General features: G+C 42.8%; 1 protein-coding gene across 1 annotated transcript; it reads left to right on the top strand.

The window, feature by feature from the left end:
* The first annotated feature begins 164 nt into the window (after positions 1–164).
* Positions 165–23,018, top strand: LOC133446956 (uncharacterized). The gene is made up of 9 exons (XM_061725204.1): positions 165–348; positions 6,743–6,891; positions 12,790–12,922; positions 14,400–14,666; positions 18,749–19,036; positions 19,132–19,280; positions 19,367–19,495; positions 21,518–21,580; positions 21,714–23,018. Exons 1-9 carry the CDS (start codon positions 309–311, stop codon positions 21,876–21,878), a joined length of 1,383 nt encoding a protein of 460 aa, XP_061581188.1. The 5' UTR covers positions 165–308; the 3' UTR covers positions 21,879–23,018.
* Positions 23,019–24,935: the final 1,917 nt, after the last annotated feature.

Below are 24,935 nucleotides of genomic sequence, written 5' to 3'. Positions count from 1 at the left end.
TCTCATGATTTCATAAGAGCAATCAGCCTGCAGTAGTAGGGTCGCCCTGGCGGTCTGAGGGGCGGAGCGATACAACACACTGGTGGCTTTAGGCTGATTTATGGTTCCGCGTCACACCGCGCAGAACCATAATTCTGCCCTGCAGAGATGGTTGTTTTGAACGGACAATTAAGGACATTAAGCAATTCGGTTTAACAGAGTAACAACTGCCGCTCTTATAGGATATTTCCGTATCGGGGCCGGAGACCTTTCAGAAACGTTTTGACCAAAAACAAAGCACTCCCTGACTGTGCCTCTCTCCGCAGGACATGTTGCGTGTGTTTTTGACAGTTCCTGCTATCTTTTTTGGTGAGTGAAACTATTCCACACAAAACATGAGACAAAATTGACAGTATTTCATGTTTATTTACTGCTTAATAGTGTCGGTGGATGGCTGAGAACCTGTTGGGAACAATTTGTACTAAACTAGACAGTTGTAGTCTACATGTTGTTCAGATTTTCTGAAAGTTATCTGTATATAAACTGCATGGATCTATCTGTCCGTCACTTCTGCTGCCTATGCTCAGGGATATGTATGAGTATGAATTTGTGGTCTAAACTGTGATCCCTCTACAGGGGCGATTCTAGGATCAGAACTTGAAGGGCAAGACAAGATAATTTCAGTATTTGTACATTTTAATGCAATTTTGGACCATAATTACCACATTTCTGAAAGAAAAGCATAACACCTTTTAGGTAGAGGAAACACTGTGAGTAAAACCAATACATCTAAGAAAAGTTATTTAAATGCTGAGCCGCAGCAAAAGAGGAATGGATCATAACCATAAAATAAATATATATCGTATTTCACTAATTAACAGCTTGGGTGCTTAATTACCCAAATCCACTTGGACCCCAGGCCAGGGGCGTCACTAGGTTTTAAGGACAGGGGGGGCTTAGCCCCCAAGAGATGCACAGGTTATGAGCGAACATAGCGCACGAGCACGAGCTTTTCCATGCAACAACACTGTCCTTATGTGTTTGTGCCATCTCATGCATGCCAAAGATGACTAAAGCTTTCTTCCAGTTCTTGCAACCACTACTTACCAAACTATAATGTTTGATGTTTTTGCCAAACACTCTACATGGTTGACAGAATATTCTAACCAGTTGTGTTACAGGTCCATATTCAGTACTCGAGTTGTAAAAAAAAACCAGGGGGGATGGTGGGTTTTATCATATGGGGACAGATCATTTGTGCTGATTACAAATAATATAATATATTACAAATAATAGCAGTGACCAAAACACCTGCAGAAATACTGCAGGAATTACATAGCAGCAGTTAAATGCAGCCTTCTGTAAGCTTTAAATATCCACTGGGCTTACATCAAATACATCAAAACACAACAATAAAAACAGTTTTCTGAACTTATCAACATGACTCTGTCCTTCACAGGATAAGTAAAATGGATCACTGCAAAAACTCAAAATCTTAACAAGAATATTTGTCTTATTTCTAGTTAAAATGTCTCATTTTAGTAAAAAAAATCTCATTACACTTAAAACAAGACTCGTCACTGGAAAAAACAAAACAATTTTCAGCTGTTTCAAGTAAATTTTCACTTGAAATAAGTAGAAAAATCTGCCAGTGGAACAAGATTTTTTTGCTTGTAATGAGAAGATAAATCTTGTCCCACTGCAAGATTTTCCTACTTATTTCAAGTGAAAATGTACCTGAAACAGGTGAAAATTGTCAAATAAGTTATTTTTGTGGTGTTATTTTTCTGTTGATGACTCTAAATGTTGAAATAGCAGTAAAACCACATTCATTGATGAAATGACATAAGGGATGGAAAGGGGGGATGTCAATTTAACAGGGGGGATGATTTTTATTTCAGGGGGATGCCATCCCCCCTCATGCCCCCTCATCCCCCCTCAACTCCAGTACTGTTCATAGGGATGGAGGAGTGATTATTATTAGTGTATTATTATTATTTCCACTGATGATAACCACATCTTGAATGAGATCAGTTCGATTTTTCAGAGCTAAAACTTGACAGAAATCAACATTATGCTAACAGTTTAACTTAGTGTGCTAGCCAGGCTTTTATTTATCAAAATGGGGAGCACCTGGTTCATTAATTACATGGGACTCTCTGCTGTTAGCTGTAGGCTGGAGATAACTAATTGTTACTACCAGCAGTGATGAAGACTGCATATATCCAGTTGTCTGTGTGTGTGCAGGACGTAGCTAGTGTGTCGTATGTGTAGATGCAGCGGAGTGTAAAGTGGCAGTGAAAACGTGGACTGGACTTTCAGTAATGTGGGCGTTCTCCATGAAAAACTGGAACGGATTGGGTAACGAAGCACTGACGCTACCTTAAAGGTATTCTCCCTGATGTGGAAGAGCTAGCAAGAATTTTGAAAGAGGCACCCCTAAGCCCCGCCCATTCGGTCCGAATGAAACGGATTGGTCCAGGTCCAGGAAGGGAAAGAACCAATCAGATGCCTTCATTTTAAACCACGCCCCCCCGCCCTGTCCCATGCGCGCACTCGCTTCTCACAAAAACTTTGATTTTAAAACTTTTTCAAATCCAAACTATTTACAGTATGTGTGGCCTTATCATAGCACCATCAGCCGGTTTTTCATCGCCGCAAACCTTTCAATCGCCTTGCTCTTATCAATGGCGATGTCCCTCTCGATTGAGAGCAAGGTAAGGTTTGATAGTCTGGTCTTATCCATGCTGCCCGGAGATAGTTTTTAATCAACTTCAGCTGCTGAAACTCTGCTCGGCGTTTGCGCTGGTTACTGGTGAAGTCTGGTAAATTCTGTACAAAATGCTGATGATGGGGAAAGCCCTCTCCATGTCACTGCTGATCAGGAATGGCAGAACAGCATCTGATTAAGATTATTATTTAAGGCTACACTTCTGATGCGACAACTGGCTAAAAGTAAACAGACAACATGCACGCACGTACCTGTGCATGACAGGCAGACACACAAGGGGAGAAGGGACTATTTCTTTCATTTTTATTTTTTAAACAACTTTATCCTTATGAACGCAAATGTTATATAGTCCATCTTTCCTGGTTTTATTCAGCACACTTTTTTTCCCCCCTTGGCGTGGGCCCCCGGACAGCAGTGGGCCCGGGGCGGCCGTCCCCTCTGCCCCCCCGCCTGCTCCTCTAGTGCACAAAGCATACGGGGGAATGTCTTTTGTATAGATGAGGCACAGACACAAAAATGAAGCCTTCAAAGAAAAGAGGACTGTAGTTACTGTGAAACATGGAGGAGGCTTGGTTATGTTCTGGAGCTGCTTTGCTGTATCTGGTCAGTGTTGTGCAAGTTCATACTTCTCATGAACTAGTTCAAAGTTCAGTTCACATAGTTTAACAATGAACAGTTCACGTTCATAGTTCACCATTTTCATTTTGAGCTAGTTCAAATTCAGTTCATTTCAATATTTTTAGGTGAGAAGTACAAATGAAACGCCCCCCCCCCCCCCTATCCTAAAACTGTTCACCGTATACCAGTGGTCCTCGGGACCTCCTGTCCTGCATGTTTTAGATATTTCCCCTCAGAACCCTGATATAAATGACAGTCATTAACAGACTTGTGCAGACCTGGATGACAAGCTGATGACGGCCATTAATTAGAATCAGCTGTGATGATGCAAGAAAACATGTAAAACATGCAGGACAGGGTTGGAGACCCCTGCTGTATACTATCATGTATTGTTCTAGTGGCGTTTCAACTTTATTCAGAGGCTGTATATCTCCAACATTGTAGTCCATTATCAATGTGCCTCCCTGTTGCTGGGAAATCAAACCCCTGAAGGTGCAGCAGGGGGACTGGGGTCGTTTGGGGCTGTTGGGTATTCTTGGTCTTTCTGGGAACTTTTTTGATTGTTAAGGACTCGCAGATATTTATTCCCACTGGACGGATGCTTTAACTCCACAGGACGTTTTAAATTTGAAGTTGACGAGGCAGATGCTCTGACTTGTTTTCTCAGCGCAGGTGGACATAATTTGCACAGAAAGGTTAGATTTCTATCGTCAGACTCTTTGGGAGACGATGTGTAAAATTCCCTCAGATAATGATAAGCGGATCATCATCTGACGGCTTGCTGACGCTGCGACTGTAACGTCTCTCTTCACCTGTCAAGGCTGATTTATGGTTCCGCATTAAATCGACGGCGTAGCCTACGGCGTAGGGTACGCAGCGCCGCGCACCATACGGTACGCGCGCCGCGTACCCTACGCCGTAGGCTCCGCGTTGGTGCCATAAATCAGCCTTCATTCGTAAAGACTGCACCGTATTTTAAATGTGCGCCCCACCCGCAGGTGAAATAAGGATTATTCCGTAATAATTGGACCTAAACAGTGTAGCTGAAACTCACATAATCTGAACAGTTCAAATTCCAGTTCATGATCTGCAGAATTAACAAGTTCACGTTCAAGTTATTTATTTGCAAATATGTTCTACCACGTTCAGTTCAACGTTCTTACAGAAATGAATGTGTTCCGCGTTCATGCACAACACTGTATCTGGTACAGGGTCTCTTGAATCTGCGCAGGTTCAATGGAATCACAAAACTATCTAGACATTCTGGTGACAAATGTGCTGCCCAGTGTCAGACAGCTTGTCCTCAGTTGCTGGTCATGGGACCTCCAAAGGATAATGGCCCAAATCACACAACTAAAAATAGTCAAGATTGTCTAAGAACGAAACATTGGACTATTCAGGATGGATAGAGGGACACTTCTGACTTAAATCCTATTTAACATCTGTGGGACGAGCTGAAACATGCACTCTGGAGAATGCACATTTCATGAGTTATTGTTAGGTAATTTATTATATATTTATAAAAAAGTTATAATTCACATCCTCTTGTTTTCTGCTGCCAATGGAGGCTCGGCTACTGGTGGGCTATGGTAGGATGGGTTGTCCTACAATAGCCCATGGGGGACCTGTTGGTGCTGGTACTATGGGGAGCGGTTTTGCAGTGTGTGTTTTTTCCCACCCTCATGGTGTGCCCTCAGTGCTGGAAGTGTGTTGTGGTCCCACTGGCTTGTGCTCTCCTTGGATTCTGGGCTGCCTTGATGGTTTCTGACGGGCTGGAGAGGAAATCCAGTTCACAGGTGGGAGTCTGGTGCATGACACAGACCCAAAACACCAGTAGCAACTGTGATTTTAGCCTGAAGTACTGGGTGCATTCGCCAACATTAAGTTACAGACTTGGCCTTCAAAATTTCCATCTAAACAAGAACATTTGTAAAACATCTCAACTATACATCTATTAGGTGTAATGAGAGCCTTATGGATCTGTCCTATAATTTCTTCAGACTGAACAGTAACAGAGCAACTTTAACATCTGGCTCCCAAAGTTACAAATTATTAGATTAAATGTCTATTAGACATTAAATTTAATAATATGCAGCTTTCAAGTTAGACTCTCAAGTCTATCAAAAGTATTGATAGACTTGAGAGTCTAAAGTTTAGCAAACATTAAACGTGGGTGTGGCTTAAGTGATGCCAGCCATTGGTTTGTAAAGTTATGTTTTCAAGCCTTTACTTCAGTTTTGATGGCTGTGATCTTGGCCTTTTTAGGAATTGGATCTAGTGATATTTGGATAATTCGGCAGCTTTGGAGATAGATACAAGGGTTTTGATTTGTCAAAAAAAATTTTAGGGCCAAATATAAATAAACTAACTGGTAACTAATCAAAAAGTGCGTTACTAGACTCCTGGGAAAATTATTTGGCGTTTCTTGAGAGCTGTTGAGGAATTTTAAGGGTTTTATTGCAACCAAATATATTTGTACTGTAGCCAACACCAATGTGTCTTCAGTGCTATTCCCTTTTATATTTGTTGTTGTCAGCTTTGAGAACAGGTAACGACATCCATGTTAATGCAGTTTGTGAGCTGACCCGGTATCATGACAACTTCATTGGCATGATTGGTTGTGAGCACAAGAAAACAAACTTCCTACCTGATTGGCATGTCTGCTGCTGCAGTAGAGATGTGTTGTTTCACTTGCACGACTATTGGTTCTTTGGTACCTAAACAAAGCTTTTACCTGCTGGTTAAAATAAAGCATTATAGCTTCTTTTCACTCTCCCCCCAGTCCAACAAAATCCTTGAACAAACATGTCTCAATGCTTTCAGAAGGTGAAATCAGTCAAACATCTATAAATAATTTCTGGTCCTCCATGAAATTATTTGAAACCATAACTGTAACTGCGTCATATTCATGTTAGTGAACAACAAAATATTTTTCTGTTCTCATTAGTACACTTAGTGGAACCAGAAGTAATCCTATCCTTTAAATGCTTGGTGTTACCTCTAGTTGTAGGTTAAAGTTACTTACATTATGAGCAGCACGGTGGCTTTGTGGTGAGGACTGTTGCCTCAGAGCAAGAAGGTTTTTGGTTTGACTCCTCACAGGATTCCATCTGGGTAGAGTTAGCATGTTCTTCGGGTACTGTGGCTTCCTCCCACAGCCCAAAACATTATGAATTGTCCATAGGACTGTGTGGTTGTTGTATTTCTTTCTTTTCTTCTTTGTCCCTGCGATGGATGGTGACTTGTCCAGAATTTACCCCTGTTTCCGACCTGAAGTAAGCTAGGATAGGCTCCAGGTGATCCCCATGATCCCCCATTGGAATAAGTGGGTATAGATAATGGATGGATGGATGGACTTGCATGATGTTTTCCTCTTCTCATTCTGTGTACTTTTCTTCTCTTCTCTTGCATAAGGTCTTTCCGATGGTGCGCATTTCTCGTCAGAGTGCTATGGCAAAAGTTTCACAATGCCATCTGATTATTCAGCCAGTCTCGACAAAGGAACATTGTATTTCAGTCCAAGGATTGGAGGATCCCGAAGAGTATTAATAGAAAATGGGGAGGTAAGTGATGCTTAAAGTAATGTTTAACTATGTTTTCTATTTACTACCTTTTTATTGCAACGCCAAATATCTTTTTTACAACAGTGTTCTTTCACAAAAAATTAGACGTGAAAGAAATGCTTTCTCTCAGCTAAAAGGGATCTGTTGAAATACATTTGAGGTGAGAACATGTGCACCTGTGTGGACTCTCTGACAACTACCCCAAAGTATTTGTTTTGTAGACAAAGCTGATTACGTGGTGGTCAACTAAATTAAACATGAGAGCTATCATTTATATACTATGTATGATGAAGTCTGTCACTTTTTTTTAAACTACATATCCTATATTACTTGTATATCTACATACACAAAGCAGTGTCATCATTTGTGCTTGTTTTAGAGACCGATACTCATTACACTAGGTAGTGTGGAACCCAGACTAAAACTACTGACACTTGTCATTGGTAAAGTGCACTAAAGTTATATGAGTTCCTGATCGTAGATCCTCTGCTCAGCAGGCTATTTTCTGTGCAATAACATTAATGAGGTGCTTTGCACGGACGGTTAAAATGCGGGTGTGTAGAGGACAGGATATGTGAAATATCTGTAAGTCCACTTTCCAGGGAGACTGTAAAGAGACCATTGACAGAGGATCTGTTTGCATCCCTTTTTTAAATGTGGCTACTTTTTTTGTCACGTGCCATTTTCACCCTTTGTGCACATGTCAGATTAATCAAAGTTTGAATTAGGTTTGTGCTTATGAAACTACCCGAATCAGAATTTAGGCCTATTAAAGTCAGCATATTAAGCTGACTTCTTATCACATGTTAAAAGATGAGGGCAGCCCTTCCTGTGGTCCGTCAGGGTTTTGGGCTGTCCCACAAATACCCCATTGTGTCTTCGGACACATCCGTTCAGAGTTTCTGTTTTAGTTCTGGGAGTTCCCTTTTGACCTTTTGCGTTTTTTAAAGCTTAAGTTTCACATGTGTGGCATCTTAAACCTCGATGTGTGACCATCTGTTTTTGTTCATTGTCCATCTATACATTGACAGTCCAAATATGGTCATTTCCTGTTTCCCATTCTCAAATAAAAAGCGTCCAGCAGAAGCAGCAAGTGGGAGGAAGAGCTTGGGAGTTCTCTATGAGGGCCAGTGTGCCCTGCACTCCTCAGCTCTCTTCCCTAGCTTCTGCAGAAGCGCCTTGAAAATCATTTCTAACAGTCTCTGTGTCTTTTCCTAAGTTATTAATTTATGTTGATGATTTAGGAACCTAACATTTGGTGCCGAAACCCGGGAAATCTCTCGAGCTGTGGCGATTGGGGTGGCGTAGATTCAACGGGCCATCTAAATCTGTCGACAGCCGTTCCCGACTTCAGGGACGGGGCCAAGTTGATCTTGCGCTGTTCCAGAGTCCAGATGACGAGATTCCCGAGCCAGGGGAAAGCACTAAGAGACTGGTGATAAACCTCTTCTTAGGGTATTGATGTATTTTTGTGTAAAATACGAGTGAAAATTCTGTGTATACTAACCAAGAGGGTTAGCGAAAACGGTGTTTGGTGGCGGGTCGGGGACCCGATTTTTTTAAGTCAGGGGACTTTTAAAAATACTAGCCTAAGAGCAGTGCGTAAGACCAACATCTAACTCGGTCGGGGACCGGCCTTTGAATGTCAGGGGACTTTAAAAGTACAGAATAACGAGAAGAGGTTTCTATTGGAATGATTTTTAATGGTTGTGTTTTATGTTTGTTTAATGTTCGTCTTGTCTATTGTTTGTCTTGTCTGATGTTTATGACAGGAAACTGTCGATGTTCAATGTTTGAGGTTTCCAAAATTGAGAGGCAAAAATTTTAATTGCTCACTAAAAGATCAGGCTAAAACCAAACTGTTAAAAAAGGAAACTGTGTTCTGAGAGAAACTTGAGAAAGCAAAAATAACTGGCTAAGATAACATAGCCGACGCGTGGTTAAGATGAAACGTATGCCTAAATAATCTCTAAAAGATGCTTAGCTGGTATGGGAGACGTCCCTAAAAACTTTAGAAAAGAAAGAAAGAAAGATTGTGACAAAATCTTGCGAAATAATATACGGAACTTAAAAAGAAGAAAATTGACTAATTTAAGACTAAAAGGAAAAAAACGGACTAAATGTTGAAAATGTGACAAGGTTCTAACAAAACTAAAAGAAAAAACAAGAAAGTAGCGACCTGTGATGAAGAGACTGGGGAGAGGAGAGAGCTTCTGCTGCAGGCTGCAGCTGCGGGGCTGCAGCAGGCCAAAGCTCTGTGTCTGTGTGTGTGTGGGTGTGTGTGTGTGTGTGTGTGTGTGTGTGTGTGTGTGTGTGTGTGTGTGTGTGTGTGTGTGTGTGTGTGTGTGTGTGTGAGAGACACTGTCTGTGTGTGTGTGAGAGACACTGTCTGTGTGTGTGTTCATGACATTTTGTAAACAGCTGAAAGTTTCTGTCATTTTAAGAGAAAGAGAAATATGATTCTATTGACCTTATAGTTGTGCGTTAAAATGGGAAATTGGATAAAGAAACATGTTAGAATATATTTGGATATTATAAGATAATATGTTAAGAGGTAAAAAGTTTAAATTCGTATGAGCTTCTCTGTTGAAGTTTTTGTTAAAATGATACAAATAGCTGCAGCTCTGTGTCTGTGTGTGAAACAGCTGCAGAGTTTGCAGGGCCAAGCTGCAGAGAGAGTGTGTGTGTGAAAGCATGCTCCAGTTTACGAGCGGCTGCAAGATCTGTCTGCAGAGAGAACTTTTTTGTTCGCTGGAAAAAAAAGGGGGTTTTCAGAGGTGAAGCTCTCGTCTTGGAAAAAACATAGAAAAATGGAGAAATATAGTTTGTTCTATCATTCTAAGCCCTGAATGAAGGCATAGAATCATAGAAGTTTCAAATTGGGTTAATTCACCATTTAAATTGCAGATTACCTTTGTAATACTGTATTTGACTCGGATTGTATGGAAATGCGATTCTTGCCATCTGCGAGTATGAGCTGTGCATGATTGGGTTGATTGTGACATGAATGTGAAACAAATCAATAATTTGTCCTTACTCTGTTGTGAAATCACTACTGATGATTGACAGCTTCAGAGGATGGGTTTCGTCCCGTAAAGTGAGCACCGCTGTATTTTTAGAATACAGTGGAGTGAGGCTGTTCATGAGCCTACTGTCATTTGTATGTCAGTGATATTTTACACAGAAAGGCTTGTATGGAGGAGAAAAAACCTGTTGAACAATCTTTTTAGAAAAGAAAAACTCTGAGTGCATACTAGCCTATTCACACTGAAAATGTGTACATTTGTGATCAGTGTTGCTACCATTTAGGTTGGGAGTTAATTTGAAGTGCACCAATTGAGTTTGGTTAGTGTAGTTTGAGGAGAAGTAATTTACACACTTGCACTGAAACACAAAACCCACATGCAGATGATCTGAAGTGTGTGTTTAATGTTAGTGGGTTTTTGTCTATGTGTAGTTTACGCATTGGAATTTATCCCACAATTTTCTTAAGACTTCTATAAGTCTTCATAGAAGAGCATGCATTTGCGTTGCAGCATGCAAACAGAAGATTAAGAATTTCCTGAAGACTATATGATTAATCTGGAGATAATTTTCTGACAATTTTCTGACAATTTTCTGGCATTTCCTTTTGATTTGGGGAAAATATAGCTCAACAACAGTTGAGAAGGCATTATTTGATAGAATGCTCCTTTCAGTCCGATGTTTTGTGACAATGACTTATTGTTTATATATATATAAGTTCACTGAAGACTGCTGTTTACGTTGCAGGAGAGTTGCTGCACTGACAGTTTTTGTGTGGTGTTACTTTAATAAGACCATAACCCACTTGGGTTGAAATAAGAAAGTTTTGAAACAGAAGAGTTCTGTGGTCCTTGGCTCAGATAGGAGATGGAATTTAACAGGTTTTTGCCCCATCTAATCTGGTGATGGGAGGGGGGGATCTCTGAGGGACATAGATATCCGACCCTAGAGAATCATTAAGTCAGACCTGCCGACCTGCCAGGATGCAGAGGTCAAGAAGTGGGAGGGCCACTTATCTGGGGAGGAGTCAGGACTCAGGCAGCCCTGACCCCCCTCTATCCCCTGTTGACATTTGAGACAATGCTCTTGCAAAGAGAGAAAAGCATTTGGCTAAATGAAGGTGCTACTGCAACTAGCCGCTGTAACTTCAGAAGGTCTTTGTCTGGAGCGAAGCAAACTGGTGCTTCCAAGGAAGTTGTTCCCCCTGGTGGCTAAGTTGAGCCATAGGGAGTTTCTATGGCTCAAACAGGAGGGAGTAAGAGTATGGAAGGGTACATATGATACATCATGAGGATTAAATACTAAATACCCTTTAAACATTTTTAGTAGGAGCTTTCCGACATGTTGCAGATACAACATGCAAGGCAATATGAGGCCTAAAAGAGGTCAGTGTCCCGAAAGGACCTATCCATTTGAAGTTGTACATATGGATTTCATTTTTGGAGTGAACTAATGGCTGTTAAGTTAAGGTTCAGGAAAACCATGGCCTGAATGACGGCCATTAGTCGGAATGTACATGAGAATGTTCAAGTTCTTGTAGGCTGCTGTTTTCTTTCTCTCCCTCTCCTAAGCAGGAACTGCTGGAAATGGGCGACCAGATCCTGAGTCGTGTGGTGAAACGTCATCACTCCGTCAGGACGGGCCCTTTTGCTGCCCAGATGAGAACACCAACAGCAGTAAAGGCTGCTGAATGATCTACTGCGTTCACCAGTTGCAGTGAAAGCTAGCGGAGAAATGTTCCAGGCCTGAGTAGTGCGGGAAGTCGGGCGGTACTCAAACCCTTGCCCGCTGAAGAATTCATCTTGATGCCTACTCACCTGCCACGGCCTGAAGAAGATGACTAGCCAAACTGACTTGCGACAACAAACTGGAGAGGAGTCCGAGAGAGATGGAATTAACTTTTTCACTACTGAGTCATGCTGACATAATGACTGAAATTATGATTCCGACTATCACTGTCTTTGTACTTTTCTGTGTTTTCATTACCTGTATGTTTACGATGACACTGGAGTGTTTTATTTTGTTTACTGTGAAGTTTCATGAGAACAAACAGGAGGGAAATGTCAGATTAATCAAAGTTTGAATTAGGTTTGTGCTTATGAAACTACCCCAGAATTTAGGCCTATTAAAGTCAGCATATTAAACTGACTGCTGGTTGTCACATTCTTATCACATGTTAAAAGATGAGGGCAGCCCTTCCTGTGGTCCGTCAGGGTTTTGGGCTGTCCCACAAATACCCCATTGTGTCTTCGGACACATCTGTTCAGAGTTTCTGTTTTAGTTCTGGGAGGCATTTGACCCCTTTTGACCTTTTGTGTTTTTTAAAGCTTAAGTTTCACATGTGTGGCTTCTTAAACCTCGATGTGTGACCATCTGTTTTTGTTCATTGTCCATCTATACATTGACAGTCCAAATATGGTCATTTCCTATTTCCCATTCTCAAATAAAAAGCGTCCAGCAGAAGCAGCAAGTGGGAGGAAGAGCTTGGGAGTTCTCTATGAGGGCCAGTGTGCCCTGCACTTCTCAGCTCTCTTCCCCAGCTTCTGCAGAAGCGCCTTGAAAATCATTTCTAACAGTCTCTGTGTCTTTTCCTAAGTTATTAATTTATGTTGATGATTTAGGAACCTAACAGCACACATGCACTTAATCCAATGCTGTTTTCTGGATCTGAAATATGATTATGGTATGTCTATATATATATATATATATATATATATATATATATATATATATATATATATATATATATATATATATATATATATATATATATATATATATATATATATATATATATATATAATACATATATATAATACATATATACATATATACATATAATATATATATTACAATTAATTATTTCTTTTTCAGGTAAGGGACCCCCGCATCCAGGTTTCCGGGAGCTCAGTGATTTTGACACAATTGACTGAAAAAGATAATGGAAGATTTGGAGTCTTAGGTGCTGGTGACCGTGTATACTATATGGCCACACTGGAAATCCTGGGTGAGAACCTTGCAGTGTACTTTCATTTCTACATTTCCAGTATTCTTAAATAAAAAACTCAATCTGCAGAAAACGCCATTACATGTAATTTATTAAGTCATTTGATCCTTTATTTAACAGACATTCGTACAAAGGATAGAGTTTTCAGTGAGCAATGAAAATGTAAACAACATTGGAAGAGAGGCACATTCAACATTGTAGAACATCATTCTTTCTTTTCTTCTTTTTTGTAAATCCCATTTTTATCACCTACCTAAGTATCAGTCCTGGGCATTGTTCTCCATCTGCCAACCCTGGGCCTCCTTCTTGGCCTCGGGCGCCCCGGCTGGCCAGAGAAGGCAGCGTACAGCCCAGGACTGCTGCATGTTTTTGTGAGGGTAGCTCACATTAGCTAACCAAGGGAACATGGGGAGAACATGCAAACTCCACACAGAAAGGCCCGGCGAGAATTGAACCCAGGTCCTTCTAGCTGTGAGGTGGCTGCACTACCAGCTACGTACCCCATTCTTTTTTTTAATTTCACTCTTTCTACTTGCAGTTTTGTTGCAGTTTTCACAATAAAAGAGATTCGTCTTGTGAAAATACAAGTTTCCAGCTACTTCAGAGTTTATGATCATGATTGCCAGATTGTTGTCTTTATGGTATTACGTATTGTACGTTTTCAATAGAATACACATCTGGACTGCACATAAGCCGCACACTCTTCATTTATGAAGACATCCTGTGTAAGTCATGCAGAATTATTCTGCTGAAATGTCAGGACTCTCAAACGTCCGCAAGTCACCCGTGATACCATGGACACTGATGCCCTGCCATGTCATCATAGATGCTGGCTTTTGCATTGTTCACTGATAACTTGACATTCTCTCATTTTTAGGCTGTAGTAAAGGTATAGCTCAGACCTTTACCGAAGTAAGCTGAAACGTGGACTCATCGGACCAAATACATGCTCACTTTCCTTTTGTCTCAGATGTACTCTTTCCCAGGAAACTTCTGCATTGGCTGATATGGTTTCCTCCTTGCGTAAAACAATATCAGTCATGTTTATGCTCTGTAGGCATAAGGGGAAAAAAACAGTGTTTCAAAATTTCAAATAGAAAATTTTTATTTTTTTAATTGATTTTTTGAATTAAATTTGGCACAAAGTGGTGAACTGATATGCGTCCTTGCTTGGGAAGACTATGTTTTAGTTGACACTCTATTTGTCCTGACATCCTTAACTCTCAAACAACAGTACTCTGGTGATGTTAGTTGAACAGCTCATGAACTTTACTGTATATCCTTATGTGTCTTTTCCCAGCATTTTTTTTTGATAAACTACATTTTCAAATCAATTTATGAATGTAATTTACTTCATACTTTCAAATGACTGATTTACCTTTTTCCCCCTTACAATTTAGAACATTTTGAAACTTTAGCTAGAAATTGAGGTTGTGCATCAAGCTCAACACATGTTCTTCCTAATATACTTTTTCAGATTGTGCTGATGAAAGGAACGTGCAGTATGGGAATGAAGTGAGGTACAAGTTCGACAGGAAGGTTCAATTCCTGGAGTTCACTCCTCAGCATGCTCTAGACCAACCAGTGATCCTGTGGAATCGTGCAGATGCTAGGATTAGAACAAGAGGGCAAGTGAAGAACAATGTCTGGGTAATGTCCCGTGCCACCCAGGCAGACAAAGGCTACTACAACTTCAGGCGTAAAGACAAATATTTGGTTTCAAGGCTTCATCTTGAGGTGAAAGGTAAACTTTGGATGCTGATCTACCTGCCTGCCTGCCTGCCTGCCTGCCTGCCTGCCTGCCTTGCCTGCCTGCCTGCCTGCCTGCCTGCCTGCCTGCTTGCCTGCCTGCCCACCCATCCACCTGCCTGCCCTTCCTTCCTTCCTTCCTTCCTTCCTTCCTTCCTTCCTTCCTTCCTTCCTTCCTTCCTTCCTTCCTTCCTTCCTTCCTTCCTTCCTTCCTTCCTTCCTTCCTTCCTTCCTCCCTCCTCATGCCGTATAGGCTTGATCGTGACGCACAGATCTCCGGCAAATCACTGGGAGGGGGCGTGTGCTTGTATGTTAATTCTCGCTGGTGCAAGACTATCCAAATAAGAGAATCTGTATGTAGTCCCCACATTGAACTCTTATCTGTCTCACTGCGACCATTTTATCTGCCACGGGAAATTCCACAGGTGTTCTTAACAGTGGTGTATATACATCCCAGAGCTAAGATGGCAGAAGCAGCATCCACAATTGCTAAACTTGTGCACAGATTGCAAAGTATTTGTCCTGATGCCCCACATTTTATCCTTGGTGATTTTAACACTTGCAGCCTGAGTCAGCATCTTGGGAATCTGTACCAGTATGTTAAATGTTCAACACGACATGGTAAAACACTGGATTTGTGCTATGGCACTATAAAGGGGGCCTATAAATCTTTTCTACTTGCTCCACTTGGCTCTTCTGACCACAACTGTGTCCTGCTTGCTCCAGTTTACCAGCCAGTTCTTAAGAGGGGCAAAGTTGAGCGCAAAGAGGTTGCTTTGTGGACAGAGGATGCTGTTCGTGAACTGAATGGTTGCTTGCATAATACAAACTGGGATGTTTTTAAAGACACTTGTACCAGTTTAGATGAGCTGACCCATACTGTGGTGAGCTACATTACGTTTTGTGAGGAGATGATTATCCCTAGAAAGACAATTACACTCTATCCAAATAATAAGCCTTGGGTTAGTAAATCCCTCAAAAATGCCCTTAATAGGAAAAAAATAGCTTATCATCAGGGAGACATCGCAGAACAAAGGGAAGCCCAAAGGTTGGTCAGAAGTGAAATTAGGCTTGCCAAAATGAAGTACAACAACAAGGTACAAGATGAACTGAGGAGTGGTGATTCTCGCTCTGCTTGGAAAGGAATCAAGTCTATGGTGGGAATCCAGGATAAGAAGAAAAGAGTGTCTTATGCTGATAAATCTGATCTTACCCTGGCAAAAGAACTAAATCAGTTCTATCTGAGATTTGACTCAAATTATTTTTCTGATGAACTGTCTGTATTCAGGGCTGCTTCAGTAAGCAGTCAGATTCAGATAGATGAAATCACTGTGTGGAGCACTTTTGAAAAGACCAACGCTAAGAAAAGTCATGGGCCTGATGGTATCAGTGGTCGACTACTTAAAGTTATTCTATGCAACTTCCTAGAGCTAGCAAGATTTGAAAGTGGCGCTTCCTCTAAGCCCCGCCCCCCCCGCCCCCACCCACGAGCGCTCCGTCCAAAGCCTCGCCCCCACAAACACGAACGCGCATACGATTATTAAACATTTTGGACAGCACATTTACAGCAAAACTACCCCATGTCTCATTCACCTGTAAGCGAGGCCAGTTTTAGGGGGGGCAGGGGGGGGCTGTGCCCACCCAAACGTGCCCACCGGCGTCTCCATCCCGGAGAGCGTCGGTGAACGGCACGGCAGCGTTGCGGTGCGCTGCAGGCTCTAAAGCCGCAGCTACGCCGTACCCTACGCCGTACCCTACGCGGTACCCTACGCCGTACCCTACGCCGTACCCTACGCCGTACCCTACGCCGTACCCTACGCCGTACCCTACGCCGTACCCTACGCCGTAGCTGCGGCAACACAGCCCGCACGGCAACACAGCCCGCACGGCACCGCAGCGCGCTGCCGTGCCGTTCACCGGCGCTCTCCGCTGTCGCCGTGAGACGCCTACATCCCCACGGACCCCATACAGCTTCCGAGCCGGAGCTGCTGCGGCATTTTCACGGCTGCGGCTGTTCACGTGTCCCCGCGGGCTGCTGCTGCTGCTGCTGCAGAGGCTGCTGGGCAGAGAGCAGCAGCCTCTGCAGCAGCAGCAGCGGACTAACGGCTCCCGCTCCCCGGTCACACACAGCGGGACCGAGATGCTCTGGAAATAACTACATAATATCTATATACTGGGGTCCGTGGCAGAAGGGAGGGAGGGAGGGGGTTACACTGGGACACTGTGAGCCCAGGAGGACCCGTGGGAAGTGAACACGGGGGGGAAGCTGGAAGCGAGTGCGCGCATGGGACAGGGCGGGGGGACGTGGTTTAAAATGAAGACATCTGATTGGTTCTTTCCCTTCCTGGACCTGGACCAATCCGTATCATTCGGACCGATGGGGGGGGGGGGCTTAAAGGGGCCATTTTCAAAATTCTTGCTAGCTCTAGGAAGTTGCATAGAATAACTTTAAATGCTGTGCCCCATTCTTAAGTGGTATCTTCACATATATTTTTCAGTGGTCCTTGTCACTGAACAAAGTCCCCTCATTATGGAAAGAGTCCATTATTGTCCCAGTGGCGAAGGTATCATCACCGAAGACACTGAATGATTATCGTCCTGTGGCCCTCACCTCAGTGGTGATGAAGAGTTTTGAGCGCATGGTGAAAAAAAGCTTGCTCTCTGTGACAGAGACAATGATCCACTCCAATTTGCCTATCAACCCAGGAAAGGGGTGGAGGATGCTGTGGCAACACTGTTGAATTTTGTTGTCAGGCACCTGGAGGGTAGGAAAACACATGCACGCCTATGCTTTGCTGATTTTTCATCAGCTTTTAACTGCATGCAGCCTCATATTCTTGCTCAAAGGCTGTCAAAAATACCCAGCATTGATTTGGGAACCATATGTTGGTTAGTCGACTTTCTGACTATGAGGCCGCAGAGAACTCGTGTCAATGAAACCCTGTCTGATTCCCTGCTGTGTTCCACAGGCTCGCCCCAGGGGTGTGTCCTGTCACCTCTACTGTTCATGCTCTACACCAATGATTGTAAGAGCATGTTTGAGTCAAGGGTCATAATAAAATTTGCTGATGACTCCGTGATTGTCAGCCTCTTGCAGGACCAGGAGGTGGGTCATGGACCTGTCCTTGATTATTTTGTTAGATTGTGTGATAACTCCTACCTGCAACTCAATGTGTCAAAAACAAAAGACATGATTCTTGATTTTAGGAAGAATCCGCCTGTCACAACTCAAACCTTTCTTAAAGGCACAGCAGTGGAAGTCGTCAGCCAGTACAATTATTTAGGCACCATCGTGGACAAGAAACTGTCTTTTGGAATCAACTCAGACGCTATCTGTAGGAAGGCAAATCAAAGATTGTTTTATCTGAGAAAACTGAGGTGTTTTAACGTTGATAAGAAGCTTCTTAAAATGTTTTATTCATCTTTTATTGAGTCTATTTTAACTTTTGCTTTGATCTGCTGGTTTGGTAACCTCAGCATTTTAAATAAAAACAAGCTGAGGAATGTGGTCAAACTCTGCCAGAAAACAATTGGCATTAGCCTGAATGATCTGGATCACATTTATCAAGCCAGAGCCACTCAGAGGGCAAAGGCCATTCTGGCAAACCCTCACCATCCTCTTCATGCTGAGTTTCAGCTTCTCCCTTCCAAGAGAAGGTACACTTTTCCCTGTAGGGCCAAAACAAACAGGTACATCAGGTCATTTATCCCATCTGCGGTAAAGTTTTTAAACAGCCTATAGGGGGAACAATGTGATGTGATGACTGTTTTTATTATATTTATTTATTTATTGTATTGTGTGTTTGAAGTGGGATATATATGTATGTTGTCCTGTGGTTGCAAACCAAATTGCCCTTCGGGGACATTAAAGCTTTTTCATATTCATTCATTCATTCATTCATTCATTCATTCATTCATTCATTCATTCATTCCTTCCTTCCTTCCTTCCTTCCTTCCTTCCTTCCTTCCTTCCTTCCTTCCTTCCTTCCTTCCTTCCTTCCTTCCTTCCTTCCTTCCTTCCTTCCTTCCTTCCTTCCTTCCTTCCTTCCTATCTAACAATCTGTTTCTCACACACAGAGGTTCACAGCCACTATGAGGGAGTACCGCACACAGTCCTGAGGATCGATTATCCTTGGACTGGTGGAGAATGGACTGTATTCTATACGTCTTTGGAGACACTACACAGGGAAATAGTGATTAAGAATGGCAATATAGTCTGGAGAGAACATACGTTCTCTGGGAGAATCCATGCTTTTGAAGAAAATATTGAGATTGATCCCTTAGAAGGCACAGACGACGGCACTTTTGAGTTCAGAGATCCACAAGGGAACGTGGCTTTGCTTGCACAACTTAATATGATCCCTGGTGAGTTACTGATCATTTCTTTACACGTGAGGAAAATCACAAATGGTTCAAGCTGAAAGAACTCTCTCCTTTTTATTATTTTTGTATTCATACAGATGCAAGCGGGCATATAGCTTCTCTTGTTGCAGTTGCCATTGGGGTTTTATTGATGGGGATTGTCTGCTGTTGCTGTTGTAAAAAAAAATGTTGTAAAAAGGACAAACCCACTTCTCAGACTCAAGCAGCACCTAACGTGTATTATCATGTAAGTATTTCTTTAAATAGATGCCAAGACCATGTGGTTTACCTTATGTTCAAATTTTGATTTTATCACATTCATACCAATTACAGTCTCCAGATCACCCTTCAGGCACAGCATCACCGGCTGCACCAGTTCCACCGTATTCTTCAGTTTTCGCTAGAATGCCGGTGAATACTGCAGCCCCTACAGAGCCAACAGATCACTCCCTGGAGCCACTGGTAGGTTCCCTGTAGATGTATTTAAAAGGATGTGGCACACTTCCCTTTCGTTACAGTGGTAAAGACAGAGAGAGTTGTGTATCACCATTATTATGAAAATTCTAATTAATTTAAATTCAAAAATACTTTATTAATCCCTGAAAGGAAATTCATTCTCTAACCTAATAATTTAAGTCTCTTCTAAGAGTCATTATAGAGGATTATTGCTGTGGGCAGTCTCCTGTAGCGGTCTATCTTGCATCGGGTCGGAAGAAGCCTCTGACTGAAGATGCTCAGTTGCTGAATCACTGGGTTGTGACGAGGATGCTCAGGGTTGTCCCTGATCTTCATTTCATGAAATATCCTCCTTCGCACAATCAACTCAAAATGCTCCAGAACAGAGCCAGCCTGCTTTATCAGTATGTTCAGTTTCTTTAAGTCCATGGCTCTGCTGCTGCTCCCCCACCAGATGCAGATGTGATTGCACTCTTTACAACAGACTTATAAAAGATGTATAACATCTTGCTGCAAACACTGAAGAACCTAAGCTTCCTCAGGAAGTAAAGTCTGCTCTGGCCTTTCTTCTAGATAGCACCAGTATTGTATCTCCACACCGGTTTGCTGTCCTGGTGAACCCGAAGTATTAATATTCCTCCACCATCTCTACTTCTTTTCCCATGATGCAAAAACGGTTTCACTTAATCCTGGCTCTCCTAAAATCTACAATCACCTCCTTTGTCTTGCTCACATTCAAGATGAGATTATTGTTTCCACAGTTGTCTGTACTCAGTCTCTTGTCCATCATTGATAAAAATCTGGAAGTCTGAGGTGTACAGTGTGAAGAGGAATGGTGAGAGTACATATCCCTGTGGTCCTCCTGTGCTGCTGACCACCTAGACAAATAACCATTCAGTTTCACAAACCGTGGTCTGTTTGGCAGGTAGTCAGTAATCCAGGTGATTGTGATCTCACCTTCTTGTTAACCTCGCTATCCCCGTACTTTCTACCGTCTACAAATGCAAAATGTTCATATCCATCATTACATTTATGAAGTGATTAGTCTCCTCCTCACTCCAAAAGTGTGGCGTGGTCTTGCGTTTCTCCGTGTTTATAAGAACTTCCTGGACTCAAAAGACCAGGATTCCTTGCGAACAGAGCATGCGCAGAAATCAAATTCATGTTCCGCTTGATCGGGATATCCCGTTTGGCGTTTATATGACCGAATATTCGGGTTTTAAAGGAGCATGAGGCTCCTTTTAAGAAATGAGACTCATTAGCGTCACCCTTCGCCACGACGGCCGTCGGGGGTACTGCAGCTAACAGTGAAGCCGGCACAGGAGAACGGGGAGACCGCGCATGCAGCGTCATTTGACGTCATTTGACGTCAGATCCGCAGGACAGCGCGGGAAATTCAGCCCCACAATTGCAGCACAATTTGCAGCACACATCCTGTTCAAGGCAACGGAGAGATACGCTAGAGGGCTCATTCTTTTTGGTTTGGAACGCTTCATCTGACATTATTACTAGAAAACTTTTTTTCATAAATCCTGCCTCAATCCTGCCTCATGCTCCTTTAAAAGGAGTAACTGCTTAACATATTCAGGTTTTTAAAAACCGGAATATGAGCAAATTCGGGTTATTCAAAAGGGTTATTGGTGTTTACATGCCCGTGCAAATTCGGGTTATTGCCAATATTCGGGTTTTAAAAGGGTTGTTGAGTGCAGGTAAACGCAGTCTATGATGGAGGAGCAGCATGATCCATGACTGAGGTGGGCGATGAGACAGCAGAGGTGTGACAGGGAAGCTGTGGGTCTAAGGGAGGATGGCAGGTCTGTTTGGCTGGGGGCAGGAGAGGCGGACGTTGGGGTTACTTCTGGACTGAACCTGTTGAAGATTGTGTTCAGTTCTCATTGCTTCTGTGCACACTTCCAACTAGCTGGTCTTCCGTGTCCTTTTTTTCCTCCCCCTCTAGCTTTTTCATCCCTGCTAAATACTACAATATTGCCAGCATCGATTCAGTTACTTTTCCCTTTCTTTTCACAGACTTACCAACCAGTAAATGTCAACGTGAACCCTCCTCAGGCAGAGTCGACAAACCAATCGCAGGTAGAATTCCACCAGGATCTAAAAAAATAATCACAATCACAAGACTGATTTTTGGACACTCACATTTCTGTCACTGACACTCATTTTCATATTATTTTTGTTCTTTTTCTCTCTGCTTAACTTCTGTGTCCAGTTTGCAGCTCTAGCTCCAGCTCCTACTTTTGGTTTGGACCTTCTCTCTTCGGATTCTGAGCCGAGGTTTGAGCTGAAAGGCCTGAACTTTCCTTCTGCTCCTCCTCTCAGTTCAGATACACCTTCCTGTAATGTTTACGATTCAGACAAACTAAACTTCTTGTAAAGCACATGCTTAACATTCTTGTGAGGTCCAGGTAAAATACACTATTTCTTATTTTGTATGGACTTTGCAAAATACACAGTATGCAGATATAATATTATAATACAGTTGTAAATACACAGATTAAAAACCATAGAGATTTTTAAACTTTAGTTAAAACTTATAAATGTTTTATATCTGCTGTCATTGACACATAAAATGCTCTGGGAACAAACGTTATACTATATATCGTATATTTTATCAGTTTGCCTCGTTGTGGTTTAGTTTGCTAAGAAGGTTGCAATCAAGAAGAAAGTTAATGTCATTTCACTGAGTTATAAATTAGTTTAAAGGTCCCACGTTATGCTATTATGCTAGTCCTAATTGGTTTATTCTTGTTGAAAATCCCATTAAATACTCTATAATATGTTCTTTCCCACTAGGGAAACATAATGATTTTAAAAGCATAGATGATGATTGTTATAGATAAATCTGATAAATAAATCATTCTAACGTCTGTATCAGTCTGCACTCTCTGTACAGGTCAAGGCTAAAAATGCTCCTCAGAGTAGTTTTGGTTTAATCCAAGTGGCCAGGGCTACATTTCCCATCACATTTATGCTGACCAAGTACTCAATCAGCTAGTTTGCTGTGGAGCGCACCCGAATTACAAAGCAAACTAAAAAAAAAAAAAATTTAAAAAGCTCCATTTGTTACTAAATCAATAAAATATTTATGTTACTGTTCCTGATTTGGCTTCCTCAGCCTCCAGCAACATCTCCACTCTGCTGTTGTTACTTTTCTGGTATAAACAAAGACATAATATGTCAAAACTACCTTTCACAAATCAGTATCAAAGAAGTATTATTCATGGAGTGGATGTGGATGGTAAAGTCTCTTGTGGAGCCGGACGTTTTGGACCACAGATTTGTTCTGGGGAGCAACGGTGATCAACGCCCATGACAAAAGCTGTTGCTGGATGCTTTTAAATGGAAAATAATGAGTTTAAAAAACAATGTACCTGTTATTAGTGTGAGTGACTGGATGATCTTTCATTCACAAACCAGTTCACTTTACAGTTCAGGGTTTCCCCTATCATTCATTTGGAAGGGTGGGGTGCAGATGTAGTTGCTTGAGAGTCCAGTCAGCGAAAGCAGGTTTTTTTTAAACAAATGGATTGAACTGACTGCTTGAATGAACATGTTTTGTTTTTAAGATGTTTACATGACCACTACAAGGTGTTGTGTTTTTTTGTACTGCTGCCACATACTGTAATCCAAAAGCTGGACAAGTGGTTTTGCTGTTTTAACATTTATTAAATCTTAAGTTTGTGTGAAGCTTTTTTCTGTTTTATTTTTATTCTGTTTTTAATCTGGATTTTTACAACTACTATATCTATGTTGTGCTTTCATAACTTATTTTTGATATGGTGTAAAAACATGTATATAAAATGCATTAAAGATTAATAAATCTTGTTAGATTTCCAGAGTGGTCTTGTCTGTACGGAGCCCGGGCACCTGCTAGTGTTCAGAATTGAAATGAAATGAAAAATAAAAAAAAAACACATGTCACGTGAAACCTTAGAATCAGAATCAGAATCAGGTTTATTTGACCAAGTCAGCTCAAACAAGACAGGGAATTTGACTCGGTTATTTTTGCTCACTGTACAGTAAATAGACAAATGACAGCTCTTTTTAGATGTGTTGGAGTTCACCCGAGAGGGTCGCTTCCCTGCGCCTTCGGGTCGGGAAAAGGTGTCTCTCTGTTGTTTGTGCCTACGGGCCGAACAGCAGTGCGGAGTACCCGGCCTTCTTGGAGTCCCTGGGAGGGGTACTTGATGGTGCTCCAACTGGGGACTCCATTGTTCTCCTGGGGGACTTCAACACTCACGTGGGTATGACAGTGATACCTGGAGAGGCGTGATTGGGAGGAATGGCCTCCCCGATCTGAACCCGAGCAGTGTTTTGTTGTTGGACTTCTGTGCTAGTCACAGTTTGTCCATAACGAACACCATGTTCAAGCATAAGGGTGTCCATCAGTGCACGTGGCACCAGGACACCCTTGGCCGGAGGTCAATGATCTGAGCTGAGCTGTCAACTGATCACCACCTGTTGGTGAGTTGGGTGCGCTGGCGGAGGAGGAGGTTGGACAGACCGGGCAGACCCAAACGGATTGTGAGGGTCTGTTGGGAACGTCTGGCTGAGCCCTCTGTTAGGGACATCTTCAACTCCCACCTCTGAGAGAGCTTCTCTCGGATCCCGGGGGAGGCGGGGGACATCGAGTCCGAGTGGACCATGTTCTCTGCCTCCATTGTCGACGCAGCGGCTCGAAGCTGTGGACGCAAGTTCTCCGGTGCCTGTCGTGGCGGCAATCCTAGAACCCGGTGGTGGACACCGGAAGTACAGGATGCCGTCAGACTGAAGAAGGAGTCCTACCGGGCTATGTTGGCCGGTGGGACTCCTGACGCAGTAGATGGGTACCGGCAGGCGAAGCGAGCCGCGGCTCGGGCAGTCCTGGAGGCAAAAACTCGGGTCTGGGAGGAGTTCGGGGAGGCCATGGAGGAAGACTTTCTGTCAGCCTCGAGGAAATTCTGGAGGACCGTTCGGCGCCTCAGAAGGGGGAAGCAGTACTCTGCTGGCACCGTTTATGGTGCGGGTGGGGAGCTGTTGACCTCGACTGGGGACATTGTCGGACGGTGGAAGGAATACTTCAAGGATCTCCTCAACCCGACTGACATGCCTTCCACTGAGGAAGCAGAGGGTTGGGGCTCGGAGGCGTGCTCATCCATCACCCAAGCCGAGGTCACTGAGGTAGTTCGTAAGCTTCTCGGTGGCAGGGCACCGGGGGTGGATGAGATTCGCCCTGAGTACCTCAAGTCTCTGGATGTCGTAGGGCTGTCTTGGTTGACACGTCTCTGCGACATTGCATGGAGGAAGGGGACAGTACCACTGGAGTGGCAAACCGGGGTGGTGGTCCCTCCGTTTAAAAAGGGGGACCGGAGAGTGTGTTCCAACTACAGGGGGATCACACTTCTCAGCCTCCCGGGGAAAGTCTACGCCAGGGTACTGGAGAGGAGATTAC

This window comes from Cololabis saira, chromosome 7, assembly GCF_033807715.1.
Source record: "Cololabis saira isolate AMF1-May2022 chromosome 7, fColSai1.1, whole genome shotgun sequence".
In the NCBI taxonomy this organism is placed as follows: domain Eukaryota; kingdom Metazoa; phylum Chordata; class Actinopteri; order Beloniformes; family Belonidae; genus Cololabis; species Cololabis saira.
This window is presented reverse-complemented; position numbering and strand designations above follow the sequence as displayed.

Coding starts and splice junctions, on each gene's coding strand:
- LOC133446956 (XM_061725204.1), top strand. CDS start 309: ATGTTGCGTGTGTTTTTGACAGTTCCTGCTATCTTTTTTG. Junction 349..6,742: donor AGTTCCTGCTATCTTTTTTG/GTGAGTGAAACT, acceptor CTCTTGCATAAG/GTCTTTCCGATGGTGCGCAT. Junction 19,496..21,517: donor ATCACTCCCTGGAGCCACTG/GTAGGTTCCCTG, acceptor TTCTTTTCACAG/ACTTACCAACCAGTAAATGT.